Source organism: Phocoena sinus, chromosome 11 (genome assembly GCF_008692025.1).
Source record: "Phocoena sinus isolate mPhoSin1 chromosome 11, mPhoSin1.pri, whole genome shotgun sequence".
NCBI classification, from domain to species: Eukaryota; Metazoa; Chordata; class Mammalia; order Artiodactyla; family Phocoenidae; genus Phocoena; species Phocoena sinus.
In genome coordinates, this window is record NC_045773.1 from 26,135,395 (window position 1) to 26,156,526 (window position 21,132).

Sequence of the window (21,132 nt, forward strand, 5' to 3'; positions counted from 1 at the left end):
AAAGTAAATCAATATGCAAAACTTTCTAGATCTCTGTCCTTAATACTTGAGCAATGTGGTTGTTAAATGTTTTGTTGAAATGTTTTCTCTCTGTCGTTTTGTTCTGTAGGAGTCATTTTCAAGAGTCTTGCAAAAAGGATTTCATGATCTTTTTAAAAAAATTAAGCCAGGTCTGAATCACTTATAATTGTCTTAAGTATTGAATTACATGGCTAATACTTGTTAGGGTCTATCCTTATCCATTTATTTTAGTTCAGAAACATGGCATTTTGCATGAATCATACCTTAATAATGCTACATTTTTGTAATTTTGATACAAACTCGTATCTTTAAAAACGAAAGTTTAAAGTTAGCTCAATAGTAGACACAGTGAAAGTGTCAAAATACTTTTAAGTGCTTCCTCTAATTTCATCTGGCAAATTTCATGGGAGAAATTTCTTGGCAGAACTGCTATGCCCTGATAAATATTTCTATTTTCCATTATTAGTAAGAATTATGAAGCAAAAATTTGCTTATATTGACTCAGAATTAAAAATCAATTTTTCCCAAAGGAACTTTTTTTAAGGACTGCTGGGCAGAATATTTTTACCACCCACCCCACCCCCCTTAACCCCCCAGCTGCCACCACTGATTAAGAGAAACTTATTCAGGATTATGTACCAAAAGATAAGAACCCCTATGAACATAACTTTTGCGCTGTCAGAAACAAAATCAGAAGCAGCACCAGGTACACGGGAAACACACGTTTTTCAATTTATACTTCCTCATGGTTCTCTTGGATATCCTCTGGAACTGCTTGGAAGACTGAAGGATTTCATCCCCTAGAAACTCACACTGTTGAAGCTCAGCGTGTCTTTGGGCCAATAGCTTCATGGATTTATCTGTCACTGCTTCTATGAGGTCATCCACCTATGACAGCCAGATACAGAGAAATGAAACCATGTGTTAGAAAGCCTTGTCCACACCCAAAGGTGGCCTGTTTTTCCTGAGAGATAAGTTCAGGAATTGTTGGACGTTTACAAGTCCCAAAGTATTAATCTAATTCAAGTCATAGCAAACAGAGCTTGAAAACATGCATTTACCACCCAGTGGTAAAGAGGATCTCATTTCTTCTCAAAAGAAGCCCATGTGTGTGCCTTCATTTTAACTGAATTCACTTAATATTTATTAGGCATACAGCACCATTCTCGGTGCCCTCAGCAATCCTGTAGCCACTCTTCAATGCCCCCCACTAACGTTCCTTCATGCTAATCATTAGTTTCATCCCACATCCGCGCTGTCTAGCAGGGCTGTGCATTCAGTTAAGCCTGGCCCTCTGATGCTTTTGAAACACCAAAGTAAAAGCCTTTGTCCACTACCTGCATTTGAAGCTTTCCTACTGTCAAATCTGATTTTCGGAGGATGTTTTCCGTGCTATGTTTCTTTTTTTTAAATGCTGGAAAGTGTGGTCTCTTTTTTGAGGAATACGGAACTATCATAAAAATGCAAAAATACATCAGATTAAGAAGTGCCAACAGGGTATCTGTGACGGTGCTTAAATGAACATTCTCACCTTTGGGACATTCTCTTATAAACTGAACATTTGCCACATAACAACGTCGAGTTGGAGGTCGTATTCATATTATTCTCCACCCCCCAGGTATCTCCTTTGTGCCCAGAGCTCGCTTTGAAGAGATCTATAGGGTGCAGAGAAATGAGATTGTCTGGTTCTAAGAGAAAATACAGTGTCAGGAAAAAAGCAGGTCATTTGTAAGGGGAAGAAGAAGAAATTGCTTCTGCAGCCGCTGAGCACAGAGTGTGGGGCTGTTGTAGACCAGTGCCCCAGAAAGCTCATTATCACTGGATCCAGTTGTTAATTTGGTCTCGTTTCTGCAGGTTTCCTTATTTTCATGACATTTTCATGACAGACATGTTTCCAAACATAAAAAGAAAGCTCTGGGTTCTTTTCGCTGCATGCCTGATACTCTTCCCCTGGTCCCCGGCTTGCTGGTTACAAGTACCTGTGCTATTGGAAATCATTCCTAGGTCATGGCTCCTGGCTAATATGCCCTTTTTAGTCTTATTGGGTTCACTCTTCCTTCCCCTTGTGCTTAGTAATTAGCATCAGGACTATTGTGAGGGCTACACAAAGTAGGATGTGGGACCGCATCTGGGTCTTGCCCTTTGCCTGAGTTTACAAATGAGTCTGCGGAACCTCCGCTCTGCCCTGCCAGCTCGCCCAGGCTCAAGTGTCACTGGCAGAATCTTCCCCAGTCCGTCCAGAGTACGACCCCTCTTTTTCCTCTCTCGTAAAACCAAGTGTTTGGGGGGCTTTTTTCTTTCTATCAAGCACTTGGTAATTACTTAAGTTATTTCTGTGTTTGTTGAATACCACTATTAAAAAGTCAAATGCCTTGAAGGGTCAGGCAGGGTTTGCAAAACAGGCTCACTTGGGGCTGGTGTGAACTGGAGACAACACGCCCTCCTGCAAAGGGGGCAGGCCTCTGCGCCTGCTGCAGTTGCCCCAGGAACTGTGGGCCCAGTGTTGCCAAATCCTCCTATTTTCCAAAAGGAAGTTGAAAATCCAGATTTCTGTTTGAATTTTTCTAATTTTGAAATGTGGGCTATTAATTCAAATATACTTTTGAGAACATTCTGAGAGCTAACAGTACCATAGTTTAATGTCCATCTCCTCTATCAAACTATAAGTTCCACACAAACAGGACCATGACCTTGGATCACCTTTATAGCCTCCCCAAACTGCCCAGCACATAATAGGAATACGGTAAGTGCAAACTTAGCACAAAAGAGGTAAAATTCAAAACTAACATTGGTACACTCTGGCAGTGACGCTCTAGAGCAGCACTGTTCGACAGAACTTTCCACAAAAATGGAAATGTTCTTATCTGTGCTGTCCAGTACAACAGACACTGGCCATATATGTTTACTGAGCACTTGAAAGGTAGCTAGTGCAGCGAAGGGAATGGACTTTAATTTTAATTAATGTAAATAGTCACACGTGGCTATTGGCTACCATATTGGACAGTACAATTAGTACCTAGCATAGTAATTAGGACTAAGCACTCCAGAGCCAGGTCTTCTGCTGTTTGAAGCCTGGCTCTTCCAATTATCTGGGCCAATTACTTAACCTCTCGTTGCCACCCCTAAAATAATATCCTACTTACTGTAGTAACCTATTGCTCTCTACCTTATAGGGCTGTTGTTAAGGATTAACTGAGTTGGTATTTTTAAAGCACTGGGAACAGGGCCTGGAACACAGTCAGCTTTAAGTAAATGCTTATTATATCTAAAGTAATGATAGTATTTCAGGGTTCTATTAAAAAGATAGTCTGGGCAATTTAGGCTAAAGCTTGATAAGTACAGGTAAGTACAGGCTTTGGGTTGGAGAGTCCTGGATCACCTGGTGCTGTACTGTCTATACTGTACATATGGCTATTTGTATTCTAGTTTCAATTACAATGAAATAAACTTTAAAATTCAGCTCCTTGGTTGCACTGGCCACATTCCAAAGTCTGAAAAGGCCACACGTGCTAATGGCTACTATTTTGGACAAATGTACACTCGCATCCTTGCAGAAATTCTATTGGGTTGGTCTAGAGAATTCCCCTCCACATGTATGCATGATAGGCCAGGTGCTGATATACTAATGAGTCTTGATATCTGAACAGCTGACAAAGTCAATATAAAGCTGTAAACTCCACTGTTGCCCAGATTGTAGCAGAAGCTGGACAGTTTGAGCTCAGAACTAGAGGAATCAAAACTGGAAAGTCTACATTCTGGGAGAGGAGACACACAAGTAGCAGCTTTAAATGCTTTATTATGAGGGACTTGGCAGTGGCAGAGAACTTGGTTTTTACAACATCCCTAAACACTGACTTACTGATAAGTCTTTAGAGGCGAGTTTGTTTTAGCATTTTACCTTCTGCAGTCCTGAGGGAAGGGATGTCACAGATAACCGCTTGGTGGTTCTCCTGGCTCGGAGGAGTGTATTTCCTTGGGTTATCTCCTCTGTCTCTGCTTCTACAACATCAAGTTGTATAGTTGCTTGGAGGGAAGGGGAAGAAAAAAACAGACAATCTTGAAGGATCACAGTAAAAGACACATGCTCCCTATGAGAAAGTCTCCTGAAAAGCCAGCATCACATGCTGTCTCAGTGGCTATTTTCTTTGGGGTTAAAAATTAAAAATGGATTTGTTTTGCTGAAGCTTACACTTTCTCCTGAACATTTGCCTTTTCTTGTGGTCATGACCTCAGTGGTCACCGACCCATCTTAACAAGGTGGTTACCTGTCTTTGAGACTTCAGTTTTGACCTCTCTTGCCTTTCCCTGTAACTCTTGTGGAATTCGGAAAAGTAACCCTCTAACGTGTAAGACAATCCCTTGAGTATTTGCTGTTGACAAAAGCCAAGTTTAAATCCACTCTGCAGCAAAGTGGCACAAAGCTCAGTCATTCACATACCATCTTAATAGTTTTTCCCACATTCCAGGAGCCCCGTGAACCCTAGAGCCCTTAATATTTTTCTCTATCAATTCAATTCTTAACACAATAAGCGTACTTATAAAGAAAACTTAAAACACTATCATAAATCAAAAACCAATATCATAAATATAGGCACTGAGACTAGTATGGTAAAACCAAAACCATGTTATTGCCTGGAGAAGGCACTAAACTTGAGGTTACTCTCTTTTTTACTAAAACAGAAAAGGGCGGGAAATGAGGCTTTTTCCTTGCTGTAGTCAAAGGGATCGACAGGGTCATTTGGAAAAAGGGTTTTGCAGCTTGTTCTGTTTCAGCGTCTTCAAGCTGTGCGCAGCACCTAAAATCAACTCACCTGCTTTAGGTCCATTGATAACCATATCTAGCAGCCGGGGTTCCTCATCTCAGTGACTGGTGGCTCCACCTTCAAAGCAGATGCTCAACCCAGGGACCCTTCCTTCTCCCCTGCCACTGTCCAGCTCACCCCCAAATCTTGCAACTTCTACCTATGAATATTTCTCCCTTAATCTCACCATCCCCACTGCCACGACTCGTCCAAGCTATTATCATCCCTTGCCTGAACGAATGTAAGAGCCTGTTTATTGTTCCTTCTGTATCTCTTCTTGCTCTCCTTCCATCCAGTCTCTACCCTGCAGCCTCAGCTACCTTTAAAAAATGCCAATCAGATTATATAAATCACCAGCTCGAAAATATTTGATGGTTTCTTATCACCCTTAGGAAAAGTTAAAATTTCTTAACATGGCTTACAGACACCATTACCACCTTATTCACCAGCCTCTCCCTGGCTGGATTACTTTAATTTCTTAATTATGCCCAGTGCTCTCTTGATGTTGGAACCTGAAAGTGTTCTCCCCTCTTCCTGGGAAACTGTTCTCACCACTCTTTCCTTATCTAACTCTACTTGTCCCTTAGATCTCATCTGAGTTGTTCCTTCCTCAGAGAGGCCTTTCCTGAGCCCCCTCCCCTAAATTAGCATCCGTGATGTGTACCCATAGTGCCTTCTGCTGCTACTTTGCATCAGAGGTAATTATCTGCATAATGCTGGAATGTCCCTCTGTGCTGTAACTCCAGGAGGGTAGGGACCATGTGTGTTCTATCTGCTACTCTATCCCTAATAGTGTGGCTGGCATATAATAATTACTTACTACATTTTTGTTAAAAAAGTCTAATGAGGGTCAACAGGGAGGAGCAACTGTCTTTTGGTCACAGCTGAGGGTCAGAATGTTTGAGTGGAAGCCTGAAGGATGGGCAAGTTTCTTGGGAAGATCTTAGTGCAGAGATCTGTTATTCCAACTAAGATGAAAATAAGCCAATGCATGGGATGAGGGGAAGATTTTGGTCCTCTGTTTTCTGCTGGACTCTCCAAATCCAGCCCCATCAGTATATAAGCATGTCCTCTTTGCTATTTTTAACAGAAATAGGCAGGTCAACCCATACCAGGTAATTGCTAGATGCTTGGATCCTTGTAATGGTGACTGCTTTTTCCAGAAGAGAGAGTTTGTTTGAAAGGGCAATCAGTCAGCTGGAAGCCATCATTTTTGCTTTTTGGGTTTTTTTTTTTCTGGAAAAAGTATCCACTAGGCTTGCAGCCTTATAACCATGTGAAATTTGAAGGTATGTTTGAATTTTCTACATATACATAAGGACTTTATATGTTTCTGGATGCTGTGCTATAAAGGGTATTAGAAACCTACAAAGGATATTCATGGCAGTGAAGCTCTTCTGTATGATATTATAATGAGAGACACATTACATGGTGGGTTGTTCAAACCCATAGAAGTGTGCAGGGCAAAGAGTGAACCCTAATGTAAACTATGGACTATACTTAATAATAATATATTAATATTGGCTCGTCAATTGTAACAAATGTACCATGCTAAGGCAAGATGTTAATAACAGAGGAAACCATAGGGGTAGGGTAAGGAGAGAGAGGTATATGGAAACTAACTTTCTGTATTTTCTGCCCAATTTTCCAGTAAACCTAAAACTGCTCTAAAAAATAAGGTCTATTAATTTTAAAAAGCTACAGAGGGGAATGCAAATAGTAGTAGTATCACTAGTCATCACTCATTAGGGCCCCCCAAAACAGCATCACCGCGTTGCCAAAATGACAAAGTTAACCGTTCAAACGCTGATTCTTCACAAGGTACATGGGAAGCAGATACAACAAAATAAAACTTCCTTTCTGACTTACCAATCATAGATTTAAAAAATAGAATTCTCACCACACCCTCTTCTGTTAGAAGTAGCCATTTGAAAGTCTGCCTCACTCCTTTTGCCAGAAACAAAACAAAACAAAATCCCACTTTGGTTTGATTTTCTAATATATGTGTATGTGTATATGCATATACACATACATATGCCTATGTATGCATCTGTATTTAAATGAAAAGTAGCTTTAGACTGATGAGAACCACTGATTAATTGGACTGGGAGGGACCTCAAAGGTGATGTAATTCAGAGCTTTTCAAAATGCATGTACATACCAGTCACCTGGGGGTCTTTCTAAAATGCAGATTCTGACTCAGTAGACCTGGGTGGGGCCTGAGCTTCTGCATTTCAGACCAGCTCCCAGGAGATGCCATACTTGGGGTAGCAAGAAAAGCCATCCTAATTTCATTTTTCCTCTTGGCCTTGACGCTTAACCATATGTTGCCTTTGATTACCATTCTGTGAAAGTTTTCTCATTCTTGGTTTGGTAAACAACTTGGGCGATGGAAGCTCCTTGACAATTCTAGGAAGAAGGCTCTGCGTATTTGAAAGGAGGGTTTCCTTAGGGTTAGTGGAGCCCTCTCTGCTGACACTTGCTGGCCTTGCTTCTATACTTGTGTGACAGCATCCTCACCAAAAAAGTCTTCACTTTCTTGACCAAATCTCTTTTCTGATTTTGCTGGCTTTCATGAAATTCCATGTCACTCTCATTGGATGATTCCTCTTTGGGGACCAACACATTTTGTTTTACTAAGTTGGGAGACACAGCTCTATGCCATCTGAACAAAAGAAAAATAATTTGCATCAAGGAACTTGAAAAGTTTTTTTAAAAAGGTATCATTTAAATCATTAAAATCCACTGCAAATGTGAAAAAATTATACAGTTGCAAAAAATAAATTTGAAGACCCAAATCACAGAAGAATAAAGCCAAAGCAACTACTTGGCGTTTTGTTGCCAAACTCTAGAAGTGCATTCTGGACACTATCTCATTTAATCCTCATAGCAGGTAGGTTATATTATTATCTTCATTTTACTAATGAGTAAACTGAGACATAGAGAGATTAACTTAACTGACCAAGCATAGAATGCAGATTTTAATTGTTTTTGTTAATTGTGATTACAATTTGTTAATTGTAATTTTAATTGTGATTGTTAAATTATATTACCTCATATTGGCAAATTGGAGATCTTATTTCAGTAATGGTTTGAGATAGTTTTTGCTGGATTTAGTGGTTCCCAGGCTACAGTGATGAGAGATGAAAGAGTCTGCTAGGGTAGTCAATAAAGAATATAGTCTCTAAGAATATAGTCTCCAAATGCAGGTCCTATAAACACTGCATTTACATAGAATACTGATTTAGAGAGAATAATTCTAAATGCATTATTTCCAAAATTCCAAATAGTCATATAGCATCTTCATCATTTTTGCATATTTTAGTAAATAGTTAACACTTCTTAATAGACTTCTATGTGTTAAACACTCATCTAAGTTCTTTCATATGTATTACACAATTTAATCCTCCTACTGTCCTCTCCATTTCACAAATGAGGAAATTAAAAGTTGGAAAGTTTAAATAAGATTAAATAACTTATGCCCAGACAATCTGACCCCAAAGTCTGTGTTGTTATCCTCTGTGCTAGGTAAATATCACCCATTCCATGATACCCTGATTTACCTAATATTCTTCCTCAATTAACTGTTTTTTGTTAGTTTCCTCCAAAGCAACAATATCCATAAAATCCCAGGCATTTTAAAAAATTAACCTTTTTATTTCGAGATAATTGTAGTTTCACATGCATTTGTAATAAATAATACAGGGAGATTCTCTGTGTACTCTTTATCCAGTTTCCCCCAATGGCAAACTCCTGCAAAACTAAAATACATTGGCACAAGCAGCATATTGACACTGATACTGTCAAGATACTGAACATTTCCATCACCACCAGGATCCTTTGTTTTATAGCCACACCCACTTCCCACTGACCCCCTACCTTTTCCTTAAACCCTGGCAATCACTAAGCTGTCCTCCATGTGTATAATCTATGTCCTTTCAAGAAGGTACGATAAATGGAATCATACAGCATATGGTTGACCCTGGAACAACATGGGTCTGAACTGTGCAGTTCTACTTACATGCAAATTTTTTTCAATCGTAAGTACTACATGATCCAAGGTCAGTCGAGTCTGTGAATGTGGAACCTTAGACACCAAGGAACTGCAGATATGGAGGGCTGACTCTAGGTTATACATGGATTTTTGACTGTGCAGATGGCTGGCATCCCTAACCCCTGCTTTGTTCAAGAGTCAACTGTAAAATCTTTTGGGGTTTACTTTTTTCATTCAGCATAATTCTCCAGAGATTCATCCAGGTTGTTGTGTTTATCAATATTCTATTCCTCTTTATGGCTGAGTAACATTCCATGATGTGGACGTACCAAACTTTGTCTAACCATTCACTCATTGGAAGACATTTGGGAAGTTTCCAATTTGGGGCCGTTATGAATAAAGCTACTATAAACATGTGTGTACAAGTTTTTGTGTGAGCATAAATCTTCATTTCTCTGGGTGAAATCCCAGGTTTTATATTATATTATGTTACATTATATTTATAATACAGGTAATACATATTTCTAATGAGGATATAAATAAATTCATAACTATTAAAAACATCTTTCATATACTACTTAAACTATGTCAAGTCCCACCAGTAGCAAAATACCAACTTCCAGAAAAACACTATTCTCAATTGAACCTAAATCATTCAGCTTCTCTGTCATTATGCAGGAGAAGTAGTTCAGCCCAAGCACTGGAGCTAAATGGTTTTGTTCAAACCAGCACCATACTTCCTAACTGTGTGATCTTGGCCATGTTATTTAACATCTATAAGCTTCAGTTTTCTCATTTGAAAATAGGTATGTTGTTCTCAAGAATGTACAAATAAAAGAAAATAATTTATGTGCTTGGAACCTGATAATACATTCAATAAATGATAGCTTTTATTACCATGTGGAACAGATCTGTGTGGAAAAAATTTTAAAGGCAAGAAGGGAGTGCAAGCTAAGAGGTCAAAACAAGGGAGCCCTCATAGGCTAGCAGCCTCCTTTGTGGGACCAAGGACGTAGAGTTATGTCAGTTGTACACACACACACACACACACACACACTCACGAGGTGGTATTATTCACATTCATTATAGTTGAGCATAGTTACTATAATACAATAACTTTCCAGCAGAGGGCAGTCAAGTGTCCTGAGGAAGGGGTGCCATATTCTAATTTGCCCAAAGGTCATTTACGGGCCAAGACTAATTTCCTATGGACCCTTCTGAGAATCTTTTAATAAAGCCATCTGTTTCTACTACTATAAACACACATACACATGGAAATAAAATTCAGGAGGTTCAGGAACCCCCAAGGCCGTCCATGCAACCTGTCAAATAAAAAGCCCTGACCTAACCAGTTTCTGAATCTCTAGAATGCCTCTCCCATTCCCATCCCTCCACCCTTATTCCCAGTCTATTTATAACATAATTAACAAATGTAATTTTGCTCCAGAGCCTAGGATAGAACTGCTGCCATTGCTGTTATGAAAAGAATCCTTTCTTTCCTAAGCTTTTAAGTGTCTTGGTTGGTTGTGAATTTATTTGGTTGTATTGCCTCTCCTTTTAACCCCTGTTTCTTACTGAAAGTGGAAATCTCTGCAAAATTTCATTTTGCCTGTGGAAGTTCAGAAGTCTGATCTTTGAGGCTTCAGGTCTCATGAAAACACCTCATTTCTATCTATCTAAGCTACTGCTCATGAACCTGGTAAGAAAGAAGACACCCTGCCCTCAAAACTGGAAAATAATTCATCTCACTGACTTTCCAAATTAAAATGTATTATTTTTGGAGTATTTCATGCTTGTCTTCATGGTTTTGCCATTGGCAAGAAAAATTAGGTATAAGACAGTTTTTAGGTTACATTAAAAAGCATGCACATGGGTGAAATACAATTAGTATGTATTTCAGCAGCCAAAATTGCTGGAAAAGGGAACAGAAAGAGCATTGCTCATGGACTCATCTTGAAAAATGCACTATTGAATTTTCAAAATAATAGTATTTGCTGTCTAAAATTGTGAGACTGACATATTAACTTACTGTCTGCTTATTTTAGTATAATATGCAATATTAAAACTCAAATTCAGGTAGAAAGGAAAGGTTTTCCCCATTACAATGAAGACTTTTCTAATCACAAAATGAAGCTTCCGTTGTGGCTCTAGGTTCTCTGATCCAGTGTATAAATGCTGTCTCCTCTTCCTCTAATCCATACAGAGCCTTCATTTCTGAATGCAACGCTTAAAAAGAGATGCTGCCTTTTCTAATCATCACGGTGAATACTGGTCAATGCAAAATCCAACGAATCTCACTCAAGAGAGAAGAAAATGAGTCCCAGTTTCCTACCTTTCAATCCCCTTCCTTTTGAATGAGCCATTTCTCTTTCTGGGTTGCTGAAATCTTCAGTACCGGCCAACTCTTCCGTAAGCAACCTTAAAGGGCTCTGGTGTATACAGGTGGGGATGGTCCATTGCTATCAACTTCATCTGTGATAGCTGTTTTGGATTTCTTTAGCTCTTGAGCTCACAAACTTCAAAACAAAATCATGCAGTGAGTGACTGAGGCGCTTTTAACTTCTGGGCTGTTTGGAGTAAAGTACGTAGGAAATTTTTGGAATTGCTTCCTGATTCCCTTTAAGGTGTTAGAGACATCATTTGTTGGACAGGCCCTGTTTACCACTTCACAGAGGTCGCCAGTGATGCATTTGACAGAGCGGTGGGAAATTCCCTTTTCTGTTGTGAACTTCTGGGCAAGGCAGAGGCAGAACAGGTGACCCGATTGTCTAACCACTGCCATTTGGGTTGGTAATAAAATAATCACACACCAATTGATTATCACAGTCAGGTGTGCATGTTTGAATGCCTAAGAGGGTAGAACCGGAACCAATAGGAATTCCAATGATCCCAGCTTTTGTTAGATTTTTCAAGTAGAGCTGATGAATACTCTCTGTCAGGTTTTTATTTGGCCTTCTCACAGTTCACTTCCAAGGGCGATCTTATTATATCTCGTATCTTGTAGTGATCTCTCAACACACGTGGCTGAGAAAGTTGAGTCCACCTCTCCCTTTAACATTTGCTAATTTCCCGGAGAAGAGCAAATTCTGGCTGGGTTTGAACTTTCCACCACAAGGTGGCAGCAGACACTAGGATTTATTCCCATCCTTCTCTGGTGCTTAGAGTTTTTTTTTTTTTTTTTAATTAGTTGTTTTGCCTTTTTTTTTTTTTTAAACCAAATCCTGTTCTTTTAATCTTTTTTTTTTTTTTTTTTTAGATGTTGGGGGTAGGAGTTTATTAATTAATTTATTTTTGCTGTGTTGGGTCTTCGTTTCTGTGCAAGGGCTTTCTCTAGTTGTGGCAAGCGGGGTCCACTCTTCATCGCGGTGCGCGGGCCTCTCACTATCGCGGCCTCTCTTGATGCAGAGCACAGGCTCCAGACGCGCAGGCTCAGTAGTTGTGGCTCACGGGCCTAGTTGCTCTGCGGCATGTGGGATCCTCCCAGACCAGGGCTCGAACCCGTGTCCCCTGCACTAGCAGGTAGATTCTCAACCACTGCGCCACCAGGGAAGCCCTGGTGCTTAGAGTTTTTCAGTCTGAACTTAACTAGGAGCTAAGAAGGAAAACTCTAGAAAAGTGTTGGGAGATACAAGGATTACTCTTTGCTGTGTTTGCGCTCATCAGTCATCTGGAGCTGGCTTCTCAGACTTTCGTGTGCATGGAAATTACCTGGGGATCTTATTAAAATGCAGATTTTAATGCAGTAGTTCTGCCTGATAAGATCATTGGGCCAGAGAGCTCAACAAGATAAAAGAGTTACTTGCGAGGATCTGTCTGCCCCAGGCACATGAATCAGCCCGTACCAAAGCCCTGAGGTGGTAGGAGTCTGTTGTCTTTGAAAATTTACAAGATAGTCAGTGGCTGCAGCAAAGAGATGGATGTATCTGAGGAGCTGGAGAGATAGGCAGGGCCAAACCTGCTGGATCCTACAGAACCATTGAAAGACTTTGGTCTGGCTCTTCAGAATGATGGAAAGTAATTAGAGTTTTTGTTTTGTTTTGGCGTGCAGCACGGCATGCGGGATCTTAATTCCTCGACCAGGGATCAAACCCATGCCCCCTGCAGGAGCTAGTCAATCCATATTTATTCTGGGCAGTGAGGATCCAGCGTTGAGCAAGACAACTGGAATCCCTGTGGAAGCTCCTAGACTTAACCACTGAACTGCCAGGGAAATCCCTATTAGGGTTTTTCAATCATTAAAATTTTAAAAACAGAAAATAAAAAAAAAATTTAATTGTGGTAAAATAGACATCATATAAAATTTACCATTTTGAAGTGTACAGCTCAGTGGCAGGAAGTATGTTCACGCTGTTGGGCAACCATCAGCACTACCGTCTCCAGAACGTTTTTTATCTTGCAAAACTGAAACTCTATGCTATGCCCACTAAACAATAACTCCTAATAACATTTCTGTCTCTATGAATATTTTTAATTGGAAAAAAATTACATTTTGGAAGAACTCACCACATAAGGTGACAGAATTCCAAAAATCAAATTACATGAAAATATACATCACAATTTCTTCATACAATAGGTGAGAAAAATCTGCTGTATAGAAGACAGACAACGAAATAGGAAGGGCTAAGGAGAAGGATAAGAGGGTAAACAGCTTTTTTATTTTTTAAATTTCTAAAAATAAATAAATTTATTTATTTGTTTGTTTTTGGGTCTTCGTTGCTGTGCACGGGCTTTCTCTAGTTGCGGTGAGAGCTCTGGGGTCAACATGCTTGTGGGCAGCATACAATTAACTTCTTCCACCTGGGGGGTGGGTTTCAGTATCTGCAGAACAGCTCAAAGGACATGGCTTGGACTATCATCTATAGACCTTGGGGAAGAACTAAAGGTCCTTGACTTTGTTTAATGGCCAAAGTATTATTATTTTGTCTTGCTTGACTGTGTTCCTTTCTTTCCCCATTTTCTCACTTCTCTGATTAAATTTATCCTTTAAAGTTTTTCTACAGACCAAAAGCAGGTGGGGTTCTATTCTGGGAAAGCCTCACGGGGTCCTGCTTGGTTACAGGAGCTAGTCAGTAGATATTTGTTCCGGGCAGTGAGGATCCAGCGCTGGACAAAGCAACTAGAATCCCTGTCCAGGACTGACACTCTAGTGGAGGACACAAATACCAAACTTATTAATAAATTGATACAACGTTTCAGACACTGATAAGGAATGCTATGAAAAAACTAGGAGAACACTGTAGAAAGTGACAGAAAGTGAATGCTTCTGCCAGAGTGATCAATAAGGGCTTCACTTCCAAGAAGTCACATTTGAGGTAAGACAGGCCACATTGAAAAAGGACACAAACTATGGTCAGATCTGTGCTCCAAAGAAAAGTATTCCACAGATGGAAAATTACCAGAGCAAAAGTTCTGAGGTAGGTGGGAACTAGGTCATGTTTGAGGACAGGAAGGAGACCAAGGTAGTGAGAACACAGGTGACAAAGGAAGGCAACGTTAATGTTTGTGTTTTAAAAAAGATTGCTGTGTGCCGCTTGGAAAATGCACTGGAGAGGAAGAAGTATGGTGGCTGAAGAGGTAATCGGTCAAGGATGGAGATGCTGGTGGTTAGGCGTGGAGTGAGACAGACGTTTAGCGAATCTGGAAATATTTAGGAGGTAGCATGCTGAAATGAACTGGGTGTGGGGCGTGGTGAGAAGACAGAGGGAGATACTAGACTGGGAAGTTAGCTTGTTCCAGTAGCTCAAGTCTGAGATTGGAGTGGTTTAACTAAATAGTGGGTAATGGTGCTAGAGAGAAGTGCACTGATTCAAGAGTCCCCCATATGGCTACTTTTCTTTTCCACCGTCCTTCACGGGATATGGCTTGGAGTAAAACCCATACAATCATTCCCTAGACATTTGTAAATGGCCCTTTAAAAAGCCAGAGCAGGGCAAAGCTTGGTCAAAACACAATCTCCCTTGTTCTTAACATCATCCTTCCATTGAACATACCTGAGATCACATAATCCTATTTAGGTAGCCATAACAACATGTGACTCCTATTCAGATAGCAATTGATTGAAACCACTGAGTCTGGGATTGCAAACATGAATGCTCATGGGCCGAGACAGGTAAATGTGAGAAGCTGCGGGGTGTAACAAGGAGGCGCAGCAACTGTGGTAAACTGTAGGGTGCTGGACCAATCAAATGCTCTTGGAGTTCAAATTGTGAAGGCTCTTCGTGCATTTAAAAATGTGGCCCGCAAGTCCTATTTAGCCTGTGGGTCACCTATTTGCTGGCCCCGGAGATCTTTTAATGTAAACTCTCCATTCAGTCTTATGCCAAATCTTGGAGTGATAAACACATAGAACAAGGCAGGACAACGTGTCTTAGTGGAGTCATTTAAAAACTGAATCCTTCTGAAAATGAATGAAGAGTCCTCACTAATTCTGGCCACCCCAGATTTACCAGGGTTTGGGAGGCCTTTGCATGTAGGGGAAAATAAATCGGGGACTTTTTCTCTTTGCTCAAGAAAATCTTCTTACTGGAGCTTTTGCCCATTTGAGAGAAGAGGGTGTCACTTTACAGATCACTTAGCAAGAACTGTGCCACGAGGAGGTGTATACTGGGCGCCCAGAGACAGAATGTTTCACCAGAGGACTCCTTACCAAGAGGTGCCGCTCCCTAGTGGTCAGTGAAGGCTCGGGCTGAAGCAAGTGGCTTTTCAAGAAATGATGCCTTGTTTTCATTTGCTTTTTGTGTTGGTTGCTGCCCCAGGTTGGTATCTATAACTTTAGACTCATATCCTATAACTCTTTTTTTTTATAATTTAAAAAAAGACATCTATTCATTTATTTTTGGCTGCGTTGGGACTTTGTTGCTGCATGCGGGCTTTCTCTAGTTGCGGCGAGTGAGGGCTACTCTTCGTTGCGGTGCGTGGGCTTCTCATTGCGGTGGCTTCTCTTGTTGCAGAGCACGGGCTCTAGGCGCGCAGGCTTCAGTAGTTGTGGCGTTGTTTGATTTTTTAAAAAATGAGTATGTATTACATTAAACTAAAAAAATAAAACCCAAGAATTTAAAAATTAATTATCCAAATTTTGAATGCATAATACCAAGACATTTGTATAAGTGATTTTTTTCCCTCACTGTTGCATGGGTTGATTTCATTAAAAAAAACTCAATTGATGAATTTAGCTATTTGCTTTAGAATCAGTTGCCTCTGGAACAGGATAAAAGCCAAACTGTTATTATTGCCAACAAAAAGTCATGTAAGATATGTTAAAATTCTAAGAATAAATGATGGGTGTCTTAAAACTGAAAAAGTTCTCTAAGATAATTTCCAGCTTCTTAGTTAGCCATGATTAGACTTGATACTTCCAATAAAAATGAATAATAATATTTGGAAAAACAACAATGAACTTCTATAGCTGTGTTGCTCAATATGGTAACCACCATCCACTCATGGTCATTAACCACTTGAATACGGCTAGTCTGAACTGAGATGCAGTTTAAGTGTAAAATACATACTGGATTTTGAAGACTTAAAGTGAATAAAAGAATATAAAATATATTATTAATATTTAAAAATACTGATTATATATTTTAGTGATGATATTTTGAATCCGTTGAGTTAAATAAAATATAGTATCAAAATTAATTTCACCTTAATAAAAAAACTTTTAACAAAGTAGTTACTAGAAAATTTTAAATTACATATTAGACAGGGCTGTTCTGTAGTCCTCGAAATTCTGTAAATGGAATTTTTCTTAAGGTATGGAATACTCTACTTGAATCCACTACTCCTGTCTTATATATGCATCTCTCTTTTTGAAATTGAAATTACAGATGAATTGATCACATCAACTCAGCAGGTGGGACATTTAGTAAAGTCAGGATCTAATGAAGTCTAAGAAAGACTTTATTAATTTGATCTGTTTTGCTATTTTTGTGTGTTTGGGTGAAGATTTTTATCTTAAACCTGGGGTCACAAACTATAGACTCTCAGATGCATTTGGTGTCCAGCATGTTTTGAATATTAGAAGAGTTTACATAAAAATCTCCATCTTAGGATCCTCACAAAAAATAAGAAGATCTGGCAACTCAGCATACATTCCCATGAGTTGAGTAGTGGCTGCCCTGAAACAAGCTTTCAGTTTCACCACAGTCCCCACTACTCCCTTATGTCCTATGCCCAGGTGTTGGACATTATATTACAATTTCCACTAAAAGAATTCAACCAGTTGTTTTTCACATCTTCTCTTGTCCTTGGGTACAAATATGTAGGCTCTTCAATCTCCATCATTCTATGAAGTCACATGCCAGGATTTTAAAATAGCTTTCAGTAATTTTTCACTATTTCTCCCTATGATCCAGCTATGGGCCTACCACTATTTTTATACTTTTTATTTCGAGTTACTGATGTAATTTCACAAAATGGAGCATTCATTTTGTAATTATTCTGACTGGAAATGCATAATAAAATGCCAACTCCACTTATTTAAATAACAATTTGATGGATGCGTTGATATGCTCCTAAAATAATTGTCCTCTTTCCTAGAAATTATTATATATTCAAGGTATTGAGCTGTTTTTCAGAATACACCTTTAGTGGGAAACTTAGTATTCCCAAGTTTCTCAGCACATAAAAATATATCGAAGAACCTAAAATCAATTCATTCTTTAATGTGATGGCAAAGAGGCATCGTCAAATGCAGAAATGCACTGTTGACATGGCCCAACCTGTAGAATTGAATAGAAAATCTGAACCAATGAAATGACATGTAATTGTAAATTTTCTAATGCATAGTGTCACAAAATAATAAGGTCTTGATAAGTAGGTCAGTAGTATCTAACTGAGCTACTTCAGTTAGCAAAAAGGAATCATTTTATTCATTTATTCATTCAACAAATATTGATTAAGGGCCTACTATGGCCAGACACTGTTCTTGGCCCCATCATATCAGAGTCCTAAAGGAAGTGAGCAAACGGAAAATGTGGCTATCCAGGGAAGATGCTTTTGGACAGGGAGTATGGTCAAGGCAAAGGCCCTGAGGCAGGACCTGCTTGATATGTCTAAGGAACAGAAAGGCTTGTGTGGCTTGAGCAGAAGGGAGTGAAGGCAAGCGTAGAGGAATACGAGGCCAGATAATAAATGGAGACATCTATCATGTGGGGCTTGGAGGCCAGCATATGAACTTGGCTTTCACTCTGTGCGAGATGAAAAGCTATTATAGGATTTTGAGAAAAAACATGGTGTTACCTGATTTCAGCTTTAGCACATTGTCACCTCTGCTCCGAGTTGCTCAATCATGTAAAATGTGCGTATCAGTATTTTCTAACATAATCTAAATAGCCCCCGTATTAGTTTTCTTTTGCTGCTGTAACAGATTACCACAAACTTGGTGGTGACTAAGACAGCATAGATTTATGACCTCACAGTTCTGCAGTTAGCACTCTGACACAGGTCTCACTGGGCTAACATCAAAGTATTGACATTCATCATACCTCCTTCTGATTCTCTTTTTCTGCCTCCTTCTTCCACTTTTAAGGACCCTTGGGACTATATTGGTCTCATCCAGATAACCCAGGATCATCTCCCCATCTCAAGATCCCTAACTTAATCACTCTGGCAAGGTCCCTTTTGCCATGTAAGGTAACATATTCAGAGGTTCTGGGGAATAGGAAGTGGGCATCTTTGGGTGAGGCCATTATTCTATCACAACCCTCAAGCACCATACTTTGCTAAATAACCACAATCCCCCCACCCCAGCATACACATGTATCCCTCATGGAGTGCAAATTTCAGCTATGGAGAAAAAAATTCTGAATAAGACTTCGAAATGCTGTTCCAGAGGAAAAGTGATGAGCAGAAGTTTAAAGTTTTCCATTTACAAATTTCATGCTTCTGAAATTTTCAGATCATTTCTTAATTGTGACCTAAAGGACACATTTGGAAGCAGAAGAGAATTTGTTGATATACGAAAGAGGATGGTGGAGTATCTATGACTGGAGAAAACCTTGCCAACATATTCAGAAACAGATTCATGAAATAACTGAGTCAATAAAGTCTCCTTGGATGGAGACAAAAGAAAAAAAAAAGAAAAAGAGAGAGAGAAGCATTAATTCTCCAGCACTTCAGAGTTAGAGGGCGCCATCAGACAAGGTGCAGGGGCTGGCAGACAGAACTGGGCTTGAGTGCCCTGAAATGCTAAGAGCTGAAGGGAAAAAGGAACATGGGCAGGGCACTGAAACGGCTTCCTTCCTCTTCCTGGAGACATCACACCTGCGATTAGGCTGGGAGTGCCTGGTGTGGGAGAGAAGAAGCAGGTAAAAGGCCCTATTCATCATTGTATGAGAGCATTCATATACGTATTCTCTTACTGTGAATGACCACTGCAATGTCTTTTAAGTTTTGTTGTTCATTTCAAAAAATAACGATACAACAATACCTGGTCCACTCCCTAGCACTTGATAATTGCTTGACCAACTAAATTGGAACAGAATTTTAATTTGAGAGTGGAGAGGCAACAGGACCTGAATTCAGGGCACTGTCTTATTCCTTCCTCTTTCCAAAGAAGTTGAGAGTCTAGCCCTAGTCTACCTTAGCTAAAATCTTCACCGTAAAGAAGAGGCCCAGCTGAAATTCAAGGGCAGCAGAGAACAAATAAAAGAGAGGGAAAGTAGGAAAGATAGAAAAACAGAGTTGAAGTGGCCCAGCCCAGTAGGGAGTATAATGGCTTTTGTCTCTGAATGTATTGTGACTTCGAGCACTGAGTAATTTCCTGGCACTGCAGGGCTAGATAGGAATTGTATGGAATAGTGTCATTTAGGAAACTATTTTTACTCACATTTCATGCATCCTGTCTAATAAAACTTATAATGAGTTGATGTAAAAAGAAATCCTACGTTTCCCATGACAGTAAATGGCAAATCTTTGTTAAAATAATGGCCAACAATCTAAATCACTTATCTCTTAAATACAGTGATCTGCTCCCTGGCTTAGTTCAGCCAAAGAGGCTTCTAATCAAACAGCAGTTGACTTCCAGCTTCAGAGGAGGTGAGTTGCTTGCCCAAGTGGTCCCGTGACCAGTAAGAGCCAGACCTGGGATGTAAGTCAAGGTCTGCTTGGTTCAAAAGTCCATTTCTGATGTGGTCCCTCTCTTTTCTCCCCAGAACTAGTAGTAGTTTGGTGAGGGCCTTCTCAAAATTTGAAATTCTGAGGACTTTTACCTTTCCCAATTTTTACCCCAAAGGACTTCACTCTGAATCATGAACTCATCTCTGTCATTTAAGAATACGTGATTTGGATCCATCAAGTTTGGGGTTCAAATCCTGACTCTACCACTTATTAGCTGTGTAATTTTAGGCCAGTTGGACTTTCTGTGCCTTAGTTTTCTTATGTGTGACATGGAAGTGATAATAATACGACCCCTTGCTCCAGAGCTATCGTGAGGAGTAAATGAAAAAAATTCATGTGAAAGAATATCCTATAAATGGTCATTAATATTATTTTTTATTCATTCAACAAATACATATCAGGTACTCTTATTTAGTGTCCAAAATAGACACATTCCTTGCAGTTAAAGTTTGTGGTTTCCCGAGGAGTCACACAAGTGAAAGGAAATTATAACACAATGTGTCCAATGTCATGATGGCGTGACATGGAAACACTGAGAAGTATCTAATCCAACCTGGGCAGGTCAGGGCAGGCTTTCCGAAGGAAGTGGTATCTAAGAGGGAACAAAAGAATGGGTAGAATTTGGGGAAGCAAAAAGTATTTTAGAAACAATTTATATAATTATCCAGAGATGATCAAGAGAAATGGAAAGCAGGTCAGGATAACTGGAACAGAGAACGTGAAGAGAGTTTCTCAAAGGTGATACAAGACTAGTGTATGCACAGCATCCTCCTGGTCCCCTCCTGTTCTTTTCTTACTGTGGATGGCCACTGCAATAATCTTTACGCTTTGCTGTACATTTTTAAAAATGGTTATATCACATGCTCTTAGTTTGGTTCTTCTGCAAGCAGAACCCAAGAGAAGGGTTCCAGTGCAAGTAGATTTATTTGGGAGGTGATCCCAGAAAGCTCCAGTAGGAGGATAACGAAATGAGAAGTGGAAGGCAGCTAATAAAAAGGCGCGTCATCAAGCATGTAAGCCGTGAGGGCAACCAGAGCTCAGACCCACTGGGACTCAAGCATCCAATGCAGAAGCACATCTCGAGTTACCAAGGGTGAAGAGGTTGAGCTGTTTAACCACCAGGTCCCTGTCGGCCACCAGTGGAGGGCTGCATCCAGGGCCATGAACTCTCTGGCACTCTGGCTCTCCCTGAGCACAGGC

The 21,132-nt window shown here is 39.8% G+C and overlaps 1 protein-coding gene across 1 annotated transcript; it reads right to left on the bottom strand.

Moving 5' to 3' along the window:
- Positions 1-635: 635 nt before the first annotated feature.
- C11H3orf49 (chromosome 11 C3orf49 homolog) lies at positions 636-11,274 on the bottom strand. Its single transcript, XM_032648874.1, is given in 7 exon segments — positions 636-909; positions 1,359-1,616; positions 2,430-2,537; positions 3,920-4,044; positions 7,165-7,309; positions 7,311-7,488; positions 11,150-11,274. Coding segments are annotated over 7 exon segments (1,137 nt in total). The 3' UTR covers positions 636-711.
- Positions 11,275-21,132: the final 9,858 nt, after the last annotated feature.